Here is a 17181-nt window from a genome sequence, read left to right as displayed (position 1 = left end):
ACTCATGGCAATCCTCCTACCTCTGACTCTCAAATGCTGGGATTAAAGGAGTGAGCCACCACACCCAGCTTCTGTAACTTTTTTAATAATAATTTTTTTAAATACCTCATGGAAAGATGGGGAGATGGCTCAGTAAATAAGGCTCTGAATCTGATCCCCAGTATCCATGTTTTTAAAAAAAGGCAAATAAGGAGGGTGTGGTGGCGCAACGCCTTTAATCCTAGCACTCAAGAGGTAGGAGGATTGCTGTGAGTTCAAGGCCAGCCTGAGAATTCAGAGTGAATTCTATCTAGGTCAGCCTTGGCTAGAGTGAGACCCTACCTTGAAAAAACAAAAAAAAAAGGCAAATGGAAACTGGGAGTCAAATGTACTCGAATACCAAAAAAAATACAGAAAGACAGGTCCAGTAACAGAAAAAGATAAGCTATTGTTTCTGTTAGTAAGTTTATTAAAACAAAAACTCTTATAGCCTAATCCCCTGATTTTACTAGGTTACCTGCTGATAGTATCAAATCTACAACAGAAGCTTTGACCTATGCTTTAGGCAGTTCAAAATCAAGGGGGGGGGGGTGATTATAAAAGATACTGATACAAAAGTATTTTAGCACTGTCTATTAGGTATATGTAGAAATGTAGAGAATTTGTGTTAGTACCCATATTAACTTCCCACTACAAATGAAGTAGACCAGTCCACAAAGGATACAGCAAATCACACACAGTTCGTGGAGTTCTTTTTTTTTTTTAATTTTATGTTTATTTCTTTGAAAGTGACAGAAAGAGGCAGACACAGAGAGAGAGAACGGCATGCCAAGGCCTCCAGCCACTGCAAACGAACTCCAGACGCATGTGCCCCTTGTGCATCTGGCTAACATGGGTCCTGGGTAAGTGAGCCTTGAACCGAGGTCCTTAGGCTTTACAGGCAAGCACTTAACCACTAAGCCATTTCTCCAGCCTTCATGGAGTTCTTTTAATGTGGTTAGTGTAGCTGAGAAACTGTATTTTTAAATTTTTTTTAATTTAATTTTTACTTGAGAGAGAGGCAGAGAGAGAGAATGAGCAGGTACTCCAGGGCCTCCAGCCACTGAAAATGAACTCCAGGTGCATGTGCCACCTTGTGCATCTGGCTTACATGGGTCCGGGGGAATCAAACCACGGTCCTTTGGCTTTGCAGGCAAGCACCTTAACTGCTAAGCCATTTCTCCAGCCCAGAAACTGCATTTTTAAATTTTACTTCATTTTACTTAAAATTTTCAAGTTCTCAATTCTATTACTGGAAAAGTTTTCAAGTATATTTGGAGCAACTTAGATATGTGAATTTAGTTTTTCAACTGTAAATTTTATGGTATCTAAATACAAATCAAATGTTGATTGAAAAATTAAAGTGGGACAGGTTTTCGTTATGTACCCAGACTGGCCCTGAGCTCGTGATCTGCCTGCCTCTACCCACGTCTTGAGTGCTGTGAGCACAGGTAGGAAACACCAAGCCTGGCTGAAGTGTATTTTGAGTGTAAAAATATATATAGAATTTCAAACAATTCAAGAGGGAAAAAGCATGAAAAGCTTCCTATTAATTTTTATGTTGATCAAATGTTGATATAATATTTTGGATAGGGATGGGGATATATCTCAGTAGCTGACATGCCTAGCATATACAAGGCCTTGAACTAGATACCAAGTAAAACGGTATGTTGGTTTAAATAAATTGTGCTTTTACTGTTTTTTTTCAAGTGTAAGTGAAAAAAATTTATAGTATATCTAGCTTGCATTTTATATTTAACAACACTGGCAAAATTATTAAACATTCTTACAACCTCCAAGCTCTAGAGCTTCCATAATTGACTTAGATTGTTCCAGACCAAACTGAGAAAGTCTTATCTGTCTGCCTCTGTATCCACTTTAGCTCTGTTACTACATGAAAAATGCTACCAACAAAAAAGTGAAAATATTTAAAAATAAATGCTAAGAACATGTATAAGCCAATAAAGAGATAAGGGTAGAAACTTCATTTTTGTTTTTCTGTGATAAGATAAACAGAGGTAAACAACCTATAAAGTAATATAAAAATGTTGAAAGAGATAGTCTTCCTTTGATGGGATCCAACCACAAATGTGACAAATGACTTCTCCATAGTATACACTGAAGTTTCTTTCAAGGCTTCATTTAAGTCTCACAAGCACTAGTCCTCAGCCTTTACACAACTGCAACAAGAGATTAAATTCTTAATTTTAATGATAATGTTCACTTATTTTTAAGTTGTTAGAATGGAATTTTGTTTTATTTTTGTTTTGTTTTGGTTTTTCGAGGTGGGTTCTCACTCTAGCCCAGGCTGACCTGGAATTCACTATGGAGTCTCAGGGTGGCCTCAAACTCAAGGTGATCCTCTGCTGAGATTAAAGGGGTGCACCACCACACCCAGCAGACTCTTATATTTCAACATAACAATCATGAGAGTAAGCAGTAGGTAAGCACGGTGGTGTCGGTAAGCAGAAGACAGACTGAATTCAGTGGTGTCCTTGGATGGAAGACAAGTATGGTACTTTCTTAGTCTACACCTGCTTAAAAAGTTTATTTGCACTTGTGTGTTTATGTGTGGGGGACTATGCCAGTGCCTCTTTCCTCTGTGCAGACATCGTAGATACTTATGTACCTTTTTTTAAAGATCTGTTTTTATTTATTTGAGACAGAGATAAGAGAGAGAGAGAGAGAGAGAGAGAGAGAGAGAGAGAGAGTTGAGAATAGGCACACCAGGGCCTCTACACTGCAAAGGAACTCCAGATGCAGGCGCCACCATGTGCATCTGGCTTACGTGAGACCTGGAGAAGCAAACTGGGTCCTTAGGCTTTGCAGGCAAACCCCTTATCCATTAAACCATCTCTCCAGCCCACTTGTGCACCTTTTTGCATCTGGCTTATGTGGGCAGCTTGGAGACTGAACTAGGCAGTAGGCCTTGCAAGTAAGAGCCTTTAACCACTCACTGAGCCATCTTCCCAGCTACAATGTCTACACCTTTCTCAGCAAAAATTTAAAACAAAATAAGTAAGGTATATCCCAAAATCATAATTCCAAGTAAAACTTTCTAACATCACTGCAAGAAAGCGGGAACAGAAGAAAATAATAAGATATTTATATTAAATATGACTTTTGTAGACAATCTTGACAGAAGTATTATATCCCAAGGGAAGTAAACTCATAATTATTTGGACAATCTTATTGTTTCATTATGTGCTGTGGTTTACACATTTAAATGGAAAATGATGTAACAAGACTAGGACTAGTCACTCAGGGAACTAGAGTGTTGCTCTGCAGATAAGAACAACGTATTTAAGCTGGGCGTGGTGGCGCACACCTTTAATCCCAGCACTCAGTAGGAGATTAGATATAAAATCCAGTTATCTAAGAGCTTCAAGATTCTTTGGAAATACAAGCATGGAATGCTTCATCTGAATGTATTTTAATTATTACTGAAAGGAAATATGAAGTTTCATTAGTATAAACCCACAAACACTTGGAATCCTTTATACTTAGTTAAGCACCATTTCATTCATACCAATTCTATTTATGGAAAATAGTCAAAATCTGCCTGATAAGGTGGTTGGAGCCTATAATCCTACTGGGCTAGCTGCATAGTGAGATCCTGTCTCAAAATAAATAATAAACAATAATATAAATAATAATAATAATATAATATATATAATAATAATAATATAAATAATAAACAAACAAAAACAGGGCATGGATATTTGCTTCTGTTTCTGTTACTTGGTATTTTGTTTTTAAATCAATGACCTCTCAAAAGGTTTAATTTTTTCATTTTTTAGTTTTTCAAGGTAGGATCTCACTCTAGCCCAGGCTGATCTAGAATTCACTATGTAATCTCAGAATGGCCTCGAAATCACAGCAATCCTCCAACCTCTGCCTTCCAAGTGCTAGGATCAAGAGGCATGTGCCACCATGCCCGGCCATTAAAAGGGTTTTTAAAAAATATTTTACTTATTTACTTGACAGTCAGAAAGGGAGGGAGAGAGAGAATGGGTGCACCAAGGCCTCCGGCCACTGCAAACAAACTCCAGACACATGAGCCACCTTGTACATTTGGCTAATGTGGGTCTTGGGGAATTGAACCTGGGTCCTTTGGCTTTGCAGGCAAATGCCTTAATGGCTAAGCCACCCCTCCAGCCCAAAAGGTTTAATTTTTAAAAGGGCTACATGAAGCAAAGCATTCATATAAAATTTAAAAGTATATCAATGCACATGTACAGCTAAAAGCAGGAATGTCAATGAGAATGGCATGTATCATTTTGAGGTGATTGGTAATATGGACTGGAGTCCCACACCCGGGAAAGCAGTGATGTGACAGTTAAAAAATCTACCATCACTTTTTGTCTGGGAAGCAGCTAAGTGAAAAGGACAGGCCTGGTGTATAGTCCAGCTAAGACCTGCTCCCTATCCTTCCTCAAGATTCCCTGGTTCACTTGCTCAGCTTCCCTTCCTTCTGTTTTCATAAGGTTTTCCTGAATGAATGTTCTCTGAAGATGCAACAGCCTAAATAAAATCATCTCCTTAATGGACCAGAACAGTGTCTTTCACACAGGAGCAGTAACCTCTGGGGAGGACTAGGAAGACATACATTTAGTAAAACAGTAATATAAAAACTGAAAATATGGATGAAAAATATTGATAAAAGGGATCTTTATTCTATCTAATGCTTAACTCATTTCAAAAGTATTTTCAATTATTTTAAAGACTGATGTGGAATAAGAAAAAGTAATTTGCAGGGTCAACTGATCCTTTACAGCCTTTTTTAAAAAAAGAGTTTATTTTTCATTTATTTATTTATTACAGACAGACAGAGTGAGTGAGAATGGGCACACCAGGGTTTCTAGCCACTGCAAACAAACTCTAGATGCATGAACCACTATGTGCATTTGGCTTATGTGGATGTGGAGAATCAAACCTGGGTCCTCAGGCTTCACAGGCATGTACCTTAACCACTAAGCCACCTCTCCAGCCCAGCCCTTTTTTTTGTATTAATAGACACACAAACATATGCCCAGCCTATTTAGAAATGCTTTTCCTAACACTAAGTGGTAATTTGTAACTCAGTCTAACTCAATTAGCTAAGTTTGTTAGAGCATAGTCCTCTTTTGTGTAAGTTTAAGGGTTAGATAATCACATCCCTTAACTCTATTCACACACAAGACTATACACTTTCTTTCAAGAGAGCCATTAACCAATGCTGTAAAGCCAAGTCTACATGCAATGTGTCAAGCCCTAAGAACTGAGCAAACAACCCTGGGCACTTAGTGGTAGACTGGTAAATAATTTTTGCACTTATGAGGAAACTGGTACACCTAGCACAAACATATTCAAGTTTTATTTGGGGTGTGTAAATGTGAAGGTAGCTTTTGAGGGGGAGGATGTTACAGTGAGACATTTATAATGAAACTACGTAGCAAGACATCTGAAGCCAGGTGTGGTAGTGCAAACTTTTAACCCCAGCACTGGGAAGGCTGAGATAGGAGGATTACCATGAGTTCAAGGCCCCCCTGAGACTAGAGTGAATTCCAGGTAGGCTGAGCTAGAGCAAGACCCTACCTTGGAAAATAACAAACAAACAAACAAGCAAAAAAAAAAACATGAGAGCTGGAGAAATGGCTTAATGTTAAAGCACTTGCTTGCAAACCCTAAGAACACAGGTTCGAATCTCCAAGTCCCACATAGCCAGACACAAAGTGATGCAAGGGTACAAGGTCGCACATGTGCACAAAAGGGCACACACACATTTGAAGTTCTTTCACAGCAGATGAAAGGCCCTAGTGTGCCTATTCTCTCTCTGCCTCTTTCTCTAAAAAAAAAGGGGGGGGCATAGCAGTGCATGCCTTTAATCCCAGCATAGGGAAGCAGAGGTAGGAGGATCACTGTGAGTTCAAGACCACCCTGAGACTCCATAGCGAATTCCAGGTCAGCCTGGACCAGAATGAAACCCTATCTTGAAAAACCAAAAAAAAAAAAAAAAAAAAGATACATTAGGCTTCCATTTTACCTTATTTTGCTTACTAAGTAACAGGAAGTAATTTTGCAAATCTAGAATAAACCCATCAGTTAAAATTTAATCTCCCTACCCTCAACCACAATAAGAAGGAAAGGAAAGAAAGAGTTGGGGATGGTTGCTCATACCTGTAATCAGTGCTAGTGAAGCTAAGACAGCAGGATTCTAGGCCAGCCTGAGTTACACAGCAAAATATTAAAGAAAAGAGAGAAGAGAAGCAAAACAAAGTAAAGTGAGAGGCTCAGGCAGGAGGAATGCCTCAAACCTAACACTAGGCTGCCTAATCTGTATTATGAATTCCAGGCCAGCCTGGGCTAGAGGGAGATCCTGTCTGGGTTGGGGGGGGGCGGGGAGAGCTCACTAACAAATCTAAATGGTATTAAATTCAAGAAGTGCTAGCCTGGGGTAATATAGGAAATTTTCGTATCTTCCTAATATTCTCTAATCGTTGGATCAAATGGAAATGCTCTGCACTCATGAGACCAAACCTAAGAATAAATGGTAAAAAATAGTCCACGTTCTGAGCTCTTCATTCTTAACAAGCATCCAAACTAAAGTAACTTGCAAGGGCTTCTTGGTCTCCCTAAAACCAACAACTGGAGTGCCTCAAGCTCCACCTTTAGTGTTTATCTCAGTGCCCCCTTCCACACACACCAGCTACCAGGAAGTATAACAATCTTAATTTTATTTGAATGTACATAATTATGTTAACCATTTAACCAAAGTTAAAATGTTTGGCCCTATTCTCAAATACAATTATAATAAAGTTTGAGAGCCAGACGTGGTGGCACATGCCTTTAATCCCAGCACTCAAGAGACAGAAGTAGGATCGACATGAGTTCAAGGCCACCCTGGGAATACAGAATGAATTCCAGGTCAGCCTGTATTAGAGTGAGACCCTACCAAGAAAAACAAAAATACTAATAATAAAATTTATAGTAGCAATTTAAAATTTAAAAAAGGATGTCAAGCCAGAAGACCCTAAAAGCAGGCACCAGCCCACTTCATAACATTTTCATCACAGTGGATAGTCAAATCTGTCAGAACCCTAACATCAAGTCTTTCAGTATAACATAGAACATATATGTAAAATCTCATGGAGGTTAAGAAGTGTCTTGGGATATTCTGTAGCTTAAGGACATTGAATCAAAGAACAAGACTTAAAGATCAAACACGAGCTATACATCCTCAGTCATCTAGAAAATATCTATTAATTGTTAATTCCACTAATAAACCAGCCTGCTATATCTGCAAAAATGTTGCAAGGTCTTGTTATTCAGTAAGCATTTTGTAGACAATAAGCAGGTACCAACTGCCTCCAAAAGCATAGATGCAGTAACAGAGCAACATTTCTGGCAGCTTGGTAAGGCTTTGCCAGCAAATCATTGACCAAAAATGGTAACAATGTGTGCAGGCTACAGAAAGTGACAAAATGTTCTACACGACCGTCCAGCTGAGAACAGTTTTACAGCCTATTTAGAATGACGGCTTAGAGGTAGAAAAACAAAAATTAAGCAAACTCTTCACTATGTACAATAAATGGAATTTCTCCTTAAGAGATTCGAACAGTCACATGGGCGTTCTATAAGCTCTGCAATGTGCATAAGCAGCACGCATCATACCCAGTCCCTGCACATTTAGGTTATGGTAAAACCGAGCCTGTTCACAAGTACCGGGAAATTTCTAACTACGGATGGACGGATCGGGCAGGGGAGGGTTAAAAGAGACACTGCCAAATGCTTGACAAGCCCAACGGGAGTGCTGCTGGAAGCTGATTGCCAGATACGACAAACAAAGCGACTGCAAGGCCACCTGTTCTTAATCATGCCAGGGTCATGCACGTCTGCAACCATCCTGGCCTCTAGGGTTGTTCAATAAAGGCCTTATTTTTTTTCCTTATTGGCGGGAAGCCATCAAGAGGAAAGGCGCACGGGTCACTCAATTGAGCGGGCTTTGGGGAAACACGCATCAGCAAGCACCGCGGTGGGACTCCGCCGCCCCCGACCGCCGCCCCAGGATCGACCTCCCCCAAGGCAAGGGGGTGAGGGCGCCCGATCCCGCCAGTGCCTACGGAAGCCGGGCCGGGAGACTCCAGGGCGGCGGCGGCGGGGAGCATGTGGCAATGCCGCCGAGGCCGGGGTGCCGCCCTGTAGCGCAGGGCCCAGCCCGGGGGACGACGAAGCTCCGCGGGGAAGCGGCGAATCATCCGGACGACTCACGTCCCTGGCCCGGACCCCGAGGCGTTCCCCGACGACACCGGCCGCCTCGAGCGAGCCTCCCCGCCACTCACCATGTTCGCCGCGGCGGACTAAAAGGACGACAAGGAAGTGGACGACCGTCGACGGGTCTGGGCAGCGTCCTCCTCGCAGCAGCCGGACTGAGAGGGAGCACAGAGCTGACGCGACGCCCAGAGCCTATCAAGGGGCGGGCGCGCGGCTCGGGCCGGAATGCGGCTGCGCACGTCACGCACACAACCCACCCCCGTCGTTGCTGAGCAACCGGTCGGCCTGACCAGCCTCCTCAGCCCCTCCAGGCAGCTCTACTGACTTCCACACAGTGGGAGGAAGCTTCCGTCGCCGGCTCGGGGGGGCTGAGGGAAGAGATCACCTTCACCAGCTCCGATCTTTGGCCTTGCGGGGTCGTGGGAGGGCTTGACAAGGCACGAGCAGGTGATGGAAAAGCAAAGGAGGATCTGAGGCGTTTGGCCCAGCGCCCCTTCCGTCGGGGGCGGGGCCGTGAGATGCCCCGCCCACCGCGCGGCCTAGGCCCATACATGGAAGTAGCCACCTGGCCAGGTGTGCGAGCCGCCGGGGGCGGGGCCGGGAATGAAGGCTGGGCGGGGCGCGAGCGGTCCACGGGGACGGGCAGCGGGGAAGCGGGGGGTGTGGAACCTGCAGTGGGAGGACCAGCCAGAACCGAGCCGAGCCAGGGCCGCTTCTCGCATTTTTTTACCTACTTTGGTACGATTCCCGCCACCCTCCCCTGATTGGCCAGCCCAGCACGTCCCGGCCCTCGCGCGAGAGAAGAGGGGGCACTCTGCATAGTTTTCCTCCTTCTCTAGGCGGCAGGGGCCGTTTACAAGCGCTGTGTGAGTCAGCGCTAATTTCAGGTCTGGAAAACTGGAGTGATTTGTTTATCCTCCGGCGGTCCCGGCAAGGAGGCGGGAGACCCGGGGGTGTGGCTGCGTACGGCCGCCTAGGGATGCTGCTGGCGCCCGCCCCCTCAGCAGTGTTTTGGGGTTTTTCAGTTTGGGATTGCGTTTTTCCAATGGGTAATTGCACTGAAGCTGTTTTCCAGAGGCCCACCAGGAATCCCAACATTTTCTCCTCCCCGCCCCACCCCTCCCCAGAGTGTTTCTGTTGGGGAATAAAGGGAATGAGAAGAGTTTACAATTGGGACGATTACTTAACCTTTTTTGTTGTTGTTTTCGAGGTAGGGTCTCACTCTGTCCCAGGCTGACCTGGAATTCACTATGTAGTCTCAGGATGGCCTCGAATTCACAGCGATCCTCCTATCTCTGCTTCCCCCTCCCCCGTGCTGGGAATAAAGGCGTGCTTCACCATGCCCGGCGATTAACTTTCACGCTTTAAGTTAGGCAACCGAGAACTAAAACTTTAATTAGCCAAATACGAGGCTTTTGGACAAGGTGTCAGTATGTTTCTGTTTTTCTTTTCTGGGAGCTATACAAAATCTAGCTTGTGTTCGTTCCCACGTAACACAGAAATCCGTTTCTCATTAGGTCGTGTTTTGTTTTTTCTTTCTTAAAGACAAAAGGCAAGTTGTGGCAATTCTAATCTACAGTGTATTTGGCAGGTTATGAGGATGGCATCGAATCACCTGGAGAGCTTGTTCAAAGTCAGATTTCTGAGTTTCCCTCCACATCTGTGATGAAGCCTGAGAATTTGTATTTCAAACAGTCCCCTGATGTAGTCCCCCTCAGTAGTACTTTGGATTGATTGATTTATGTGCAAGAAAAGAAATGGGTGTACCAGGGACTCTGGCGGCTGCAAAATCCAGACACATACACCATCTGGCTTTATGTGGGCATTGGTGAATTGAACTCCGGCTGACAGGGTTTGCAAGCAAGTGCCTTCAACCACCAAACCATTAAACCCAGAAAGAGTACTTTGGCAGATGAAAAGAACTCACATCCACTGCAGCTGGAATCCTTTGGGATGTTATTCTTTCCTGCCTAGGACTCAATGACTCCTCTAAATGAGACTTCTTTTCTGTCCAAAATTGAAGCATGCTTATTGAAGAACACATGTCTGCCTGCTCCAGCTTCTCATGTGTGTGGTTTATCTTCCATCTGCTCCCACTTCTGTCCAGACATAAGAATCTGATCCTGACCTTTGTAAGATTTTCTGTGGCTTCCTCTAGTATCTTCAGAAAGTCCATCTAACCCTTTGGCCTAGAGCCTTCTGCTGTCTTTCCTCCCCTGTCTCCCACAACTTTCAGAGTGCACAGTGTTCCTCCCAGCCTGAACTTCTCACTGTGGACCTTTCCAACAGCCATCATCGTGGGTGTGCCCATTACTCAGCCCCCAGTGTTCTGTCACCAGCCTGCCTGAAGACTTCTCTGTTTCTCAGGGAGTCATTACTATTCCCTTCTGTAATTCTACACTTCATCACTTTTCAAGTCTTTATAAGTATCTAAACTACCCAAGAGTCATGTTAAAATGCAGATTAGGCAGTTTAGGGTTCTCAAGTTCTGATAACAGCAGCTCTTCAGGGGACACTTTGAATATGGAGCATTACTGGGCTTTGCCTGCTGTTGATGTAGCTCTGAATTGGTTTCTATACATTTGCCACTAAGGCCAGGTGAGACTGGGAGTCCCTTAAGGACTGGATACTTAGGATGCACTTTACATGAAGTGGCCCAGCCTCTGAGCATGCCTGATATTCAGTAAATGTTCACTAAGTGTCTGAAGGTGTTTTAATATTTTGTCAGGCAGATTTCTCTGTAGCCTAGAATGAGGCTCCAGTTTACTAAGGTCCCATTCAACTTTAGCCCTACATTTACACACACACTTGCTTAGACATTTTTATACCTTCTCATCCCACAGAAGGATACAGGTGCAGCTGAATGCTATTATTGACCAAATATTAAAATCAGTTCCCAATGTGATGCTGTTTAGAGGTGGGTCTTTAGCAGGTAATGAGATTGTGAGATCAGAGCCCCCATGAATATGAGAAGATAGTCATCGATGGGCCAGGAGATGATCCCTCACCAAGCACTGAATATGCAGATCCCTAGATCTTGGGTTTTCCTGGCCTCCATAATTACGAGAAGTAAATTTCTGTTGTCAGTAAGTAATCCAGTTAATGGCATGTCATTCTGTTATAGCAACTGAAAAAGACTAGAGTATATAAGGTCTCCTTAAAGAGAAGGTGGGTGGCCGGACATGGTGGTGCACGCCTTTAATCCCAGCACTCAGGCAGACAGGTAGGAGGATCATTGTGAGTTCATGGCCAGTTTGGGACTACAGATTGAGTTTCAGGTCAGCCTGCTAGAATGAGACCCTACCTCAAAACAAACAAAAGAGATTAGGTGTGTTCCATTTCTCACTTAGAAAATGTTTTGTATACTTAATCAATCTGTGCGTGATTTCATTTAAACTCATTAATTTGAGTAGCAGGGAAGAATAAATTATACATTAATGAGACTGCAGACAGTCGTGGGTTAATAGAAGAAAGCTCTTTTGTCAGAATATAACAGAAAAAAAAAAAAAACTCTCCCACAAATTCATGTCTCTCTTATTCCCTGCTTTTATGTCTTTAGTCTTGAAAAAAAAAATTTTGCAGGGGGGCTGATCTCAAGGTAGGGTCCAGGCTGACCTGGAATTCACTATATAGTCTCAGGCTAGCCTCAAGTTCATAGTGATCCTCCTACCTCTGCCTCCCAAGTGCTGGGATTAAAGGTGTGTGCCACCATGCCCAGACTCCCAAAATTTTTAATCATATAAGCAAGATGTGGATTCTAACAGTGCAACACAGGAAGCCTCCTTGAGCACCTGTTGTCCTTTCCCATTGTCTCAGTACCCTCCTCAGAGGCCCTACAGAAACATCCACCTGGCAAATGTGTTTACTTGCATTGGTGTTCTATGTAATGGGTTTGTGTTGGGTGTGTAATGTCCTGTAGCTTGCTTTCCTGAAATTACTGATTGCCTTGGAGAGCTTTACTAATAAAGCTATTATAAAGCATGACTGTCCATTTATTTAACCTTTCCTTCCCTGATAATCATTTAGATGATTGCAGTGCATATCTATCAGCAACAGTGTTCAGCGACTGGCTTTTGCCTACATAAGCTAGTATACATCTCAGAAAGGGAATCAAGAGCTGGAGAGATGGCTTAGCCATTAATCGCTTGCCTGTGAAGCCTGAGGACCCAGGTTAGAATTCTCGATTCTTCAGAATCCACGTTAGCAAGATGTACAAGGGGCGCACGCACATGTCTGTAGTTCATTTACAGTGGCTGGAGGCCCTGGCGCACCCATTCTTTCTCTCTCTATCTGTCTCTCTCTTTCTCTGTCGCTCTCAAATAAATAAATAAAACTAATTTTTTTATGAAAAAGAACTACAAAAAAAGGGAATCAAGTATTTGGTTTAAGGCTAAACTAAGTTCAAACTCTTCAAATACATGTGGAAATATTGCACCATTAATGTTTTCTTTGAAAAAATAAGATGACAACTTGATTAGATTTTTAATATACACACTGTAGGATGAATTAATGTGTGTGTGTGTGTGTGTGTGAAACTTTTTTTGCACGTGGGTGTATATATGTGGGTGGGTGGGTGTGCTTATACATGTGTGTGACAACCAGAGGTCAACATCAGCTATCTTCTATCATTCACCACCTTATTCTTTGAGACATGGACCCTTACTGAACCTGAGCTTACTGACCCAGCTACACTAGCTTGCCAGTAACCCTAAGGATCCTCCTATCTTTGCCTCTGCGGTGCTTTGATGACAAGGGCACACCACCATACCTAGATTTCCTGTGGGGATCTGAACTCAGGTCCTCATGCTTGCATTTGCCCACTGAACCATAACCCAGTCCCTTACAATGTTTGAAATGTTTGGGTTTCTTTTAATTTTTTTTTACATTTTATTTTTTATTTATTTGAGAGAGAGACAGAAAGAAAGAGGGAGAGAGAGAGTGAAAAAGGAAGAAAGAGAATGGGCATGCCAGGGTCTCCAGCCACTGCAAACCAACTCCAGATACATGTACCACCTTGTGCATCTGGCTTACATGGGTATAAGGGAATCAAATCTGGGTCCTTAGCTTCACAGACAAATGCCTTAACCACTAAGCCATCTCTCCAGCCCTAAGTGTTTTATATTACAAAGATTTCAAGGGCTAAAGATGTGGCTTAGTGGTAGAGTACTTGCCTAACTAGCATTCATGAGGTTTTCTGTTTAATCCCCAGCATGGATAAATAAAATAGTGTTTAAGTCATGATTGAATTTTAGTAGGTGAAGCTTATTTCACACACAAAAGAAGTGTTGCAGCAAGTAATGCTGACATTGGATATTGACTTGGTAGTGTTTTGAGACCTGGTCTCCATACTGCTGCTTTGCTGTGCATATAGATTCCTTTCCCAGAGTCACCTAATAGTTCAAAATGGCTACAAAAGCACCAGCTATCACTTTTATTTGTTTTAACTTTTTCTTGACAAGTGCTATACATGTAGAAAATATACCAATATTATAGTCCCATTCCACAACCCTTCTTTCCCCCCTCCTGAATTCACCCTCCACTGAATCCTTTCTTCTTTCCAACTAGTCTCTCTCCTGTTTTGATATCATCCTTTATTCCCTCCTAGTATGCAGGTCACATCAGCCACTGTGAGACCATAAGTACCATGGCCATTTTGTGTCTGGAAGACAGTATTGTAAGCACTCTTCCCCTTTCTTTGGCTCTGACATTCATTCTGCCACCTCTTTCACATTGGTCCCTGAACTTTGGAGGCTGTGATAGAGGTGTCTCATTTAGTGCTGGACTCACCACTGTCACTTCTTCTCAGCACTTTGGTGAGTTTTGAGTCACTCAGAAGATCACCATTATCTGAAAAAAGATGCTTCTCTATCCAAAAGTGAGAGTAGCACTAATATATGGGCATACACATAAGTGTTTAGGGAATAGTTAGGTGGGCATAACATATCCATTTCACTAGACAACAGTAGTAGGATCCCTCCTAGAGTTTATGACCTCCCCAGCCAAAGGCTTTTAATTGGATTTTCAGTACCAGGCAGGAATTTCCTCCTGTGGAGCTGGCCTCAAATTCAGAGAGCAAATGGTTTTCCCTATAACAGACATGGCACCAGTTGGTACATTTGGCCTAGCTTGTCAGCTGTAAAGTTTGCAGAGTCCACTGTTAATCAAGACTATTGACTTTTATTTTATTGATTTCTATTTATTTATTTGAGAGAAAGAAAATGGGCATGCCAGGGCATCTTGCTGCTGCAAACTCCAGACACATGAACCATATTGCACATCTGACTTTAGGTGGGTAATGAAGAGTAGAACCCAGGCTAGCAAGCTTTGCATGCCAAGTACCTTTAACTGTTGATTCATCTTCCCAGCCCACTTTTATTTATTTATTTAAATATTTTATTTATTTATTTGCAAGCAGAAAGAGAGAGAAAGAGATTGAGAGTATATGGGCATGTCAGGGTCTCTAACCACTGCAAACAAACTCCAGATGCATGTGCCAGTCTGTGCATCTGGCTTATGTGGGTACTGGGGAATCGAACCTAGGTTGTTAGGCTTTGCAGACAAGTACCTTAACCACTGAAGTATCTCTCTAGCCCCTTATTTATTTTTTAAAATATTTTATTTGTGGATATGTGTGTGTGAGAGAGAGAAATGGCATATAAGCTCACCAGAACTTCTTGTCATTGAAAAGGAGCTCCAGGCTCATGTGCTACTTTTCACATCTGATTTTATGTGGATACTTGGGAATTGGCCAGCAGGCTGTTCAAGCAAGTAGCTTTATCCATTGAGCCATCTCCCCAGCCTGTGCTGCCACTTTTATATTTTAGGCAGTTGGAAGGCAGAAAGGTCACTTCTCCCTTTTTAAAGAAAGGTGCCAGAAGTTCCATAGAGTTTCTGCTTTTATTTCCATCACCAGAACTTAGTCATCAAGCTGCAAGGCAGACTGTGAGGTATAGACTGCTCCCAGACTAGCAGTGTGTTCAACTTAGAAACTGGAGTTCCTTTACTAAGGAATAAAGGGAGAGTGGATACTGGGAGATCACTTTGCAGTAACTGCCACAGATAGTTTTTCTGGGTCTTATTCTATACATGAGGTACGGTGAAGAAATATTCCTTAGATGCCCAAGGGAATAAGCTGTGTGCTCCCAGTTTATGCCTGCTTGCTTCAGGCTATGTAGTATCACTGTCAAGAGAACCGAGGTGTCACCATCTCCTGCCCTGATGAGGGGCAGCCCCAAGGCTTTGGCATCTATCCCAGGGAAAAGTGAAGCATAACCAAGTAGATGCATGGGCATAGTATAGCGCTGTGCTAATGTTTTCTAATTCTCTGTTAGTCTTTATGGTAGGTGTGGTGGCTTAAATATAAATGTATAAATCCCATAGACTTAGATATCTTTGAGTAAGCCTCCTACTTAAGTCTTCAGCAGTAGAGCCCTGCTGGAGCAGGTGTGTCACTAGGAGCAGATCTTGAGTCCAGCCCTACTAGGAGTGGAGACAGCCAGCTTGAGCTTTGGCTATTTGTGCTTGCAAGTGCTGTTGGTTCTGCCTCTGCTGTGGATAGATGATGAGGGTGAGCCAGCTTTTTCCACCATGATGGAGCATCCCTTTGTCCCGGCAGTGCAAAGGTAACTACAACAGTAAAGTAAGAGTCATGCTCCACTTTTCTAATGATATTGACTGAATGGTATTGTGTATTCTCAGATGATAGTATGCTTCTTGAGGTAAACATGAAAAAGTGGAGGAGACTGTTGTACAACAATCATGATTGGTTTTTCTTCTTGCTTTATTTATTTAATTTTTTTCGAGGTAGGGTCTCACACTAGCCCAGGCTGACCTGGAATTCACTATGTAGTCTCAGAGCAGCCTTGAACTCTCCCTTGAAATCAGCCTTGATCCTCCTACCTTTGCCTCCCAGTGCTGGGATTGAAGGCATGCACCACCTTGTGAACCTGGGTCCTTTGGCTTTGCTGGCAAGCTCCTTACCCGCTAAGCCATCTATCCAGCCCCCCTCTGTAATTTTTTATGAAAAGCATTAAACCCCACTCTAGAAAGATTTATTTTTGTGCAAGCTCACAAAGCTTGCCTCACAAAGCTTATGTGCTCACTCCCTTGAACCCCGTGTGCTAGACTAGATATTTCAGGAAAGTTGAAGGGAAATGTTCTGAAAAGAAAGCCAAGTGCAGAGATCAACAAGTCCTGCATTTCCCTGGGAAAACAATCTTAAACTCACCCAGATCAGGGAAGGTTTTACATTTCACTTCTTATGGGTAAAACCATCTGGGTCTGGGGATTGGTAGAGTGCATGCCTATCATGAACAAAGCCTTGGGTTCTATCCCCATCACAGAATAAAACTCAGTATAGAGCTGAAGAGATGGCTTAATGGGTACGTTGCTTGCCTGTGAGGACTAAAGACCCTGGTTTGATTCCCCAGCACCCGTGTAAGTCAGATGCACAAGGGGGCATACATGCATCTGGAGTTTGTTCCATTCTCTATATATATCAGTCTCTCTTTCTTAAATAAATAAATAAAACTAAAAAAAAAAAAAAAACTCAGCGTGGTAGCACACAACTGTAAGCTCAGCACTTGAGAGATGGAGGCTGGATGATCTGCAGTTCTATGCCATTCTTGGCTACATAATGAGTTGGAAGCCAGCCTGGGTTGCATAAAACCCCTTCAAAACAAAACAATAATAACAAAAACAACTTCTAAAACTTTATGGTTAGAGTATTAAAAAATACAACTGGCCTCCATGGTACATATGCAACTGCAGTTCATATTCCTTCATTTGATAATATGTTTTGAGAGTCTATTGCATTCTCTGTCTACGTTTTGTAAGCATGTTGTGTTCATCCTGCAGTTTTGAGTCAGTGGTTGCACTTCTGAAAGAGGATGAGCCACAAAAAGTTTAGGA

General features: G+C 42.8%; 1 protein-coding gene and 1 long non-coding RNA gene across 2 annotated transcripts in view; one reads left to right on the top strand and one right to left on the bottom strand.

Moving 5' to 3' along the window:
- Positions 1–8490, bottom strand: part of Dstn (destrin, actin depolymerizing factor) — a 41228-nt gene extending 32738 nt beyond the window's left edge. Inside the window, exon 1 of the mRNA XM_004668727.2 lies at positions 8340–8490. Within this exon, the coding sequence (XP_004668784.2) occupies positions 8340–8342 (3 nt within the window). The 5' untranslated portion in view covers positions 8343–8490. The remainder of the gene's footprint in view (positions 1–8339) is intronic.
- A 26-nt stretch (positions 8491–8516) lies between these two features.
- Positions 8517–12252, top strand: LOC123462783. Its single transcript, XR_006638511.1, has 2 exons — positions 8517–8844; positions 9863–12252. It is a non-coding gene; the product is annotated as an uncharacterized LOC123462783 (long non-coding RNA).
- Positions 12253–17181: the final 4929 nt, after the last annotated feature.

Source organism: Jaculus jaculus, chromosome 8, assembly GCF_020740685.1.
Source record: "Jaculus jaculus isolate mJacJac1 chromosome 8, mJacJac1.mat.Y.cur, whole genome shotgun sequence".
NCBI classification, from domain to species: Eukaryota; Metazoa; Chordata; class Mammalia; order Rodentia; family Dipodidae; genus Jaculus; species Jaculus jaculus.
Note: the sequence above shows the minus strand (reverse complement) of the source record. Positions and strands in the feature narration are given on the sequence as shown.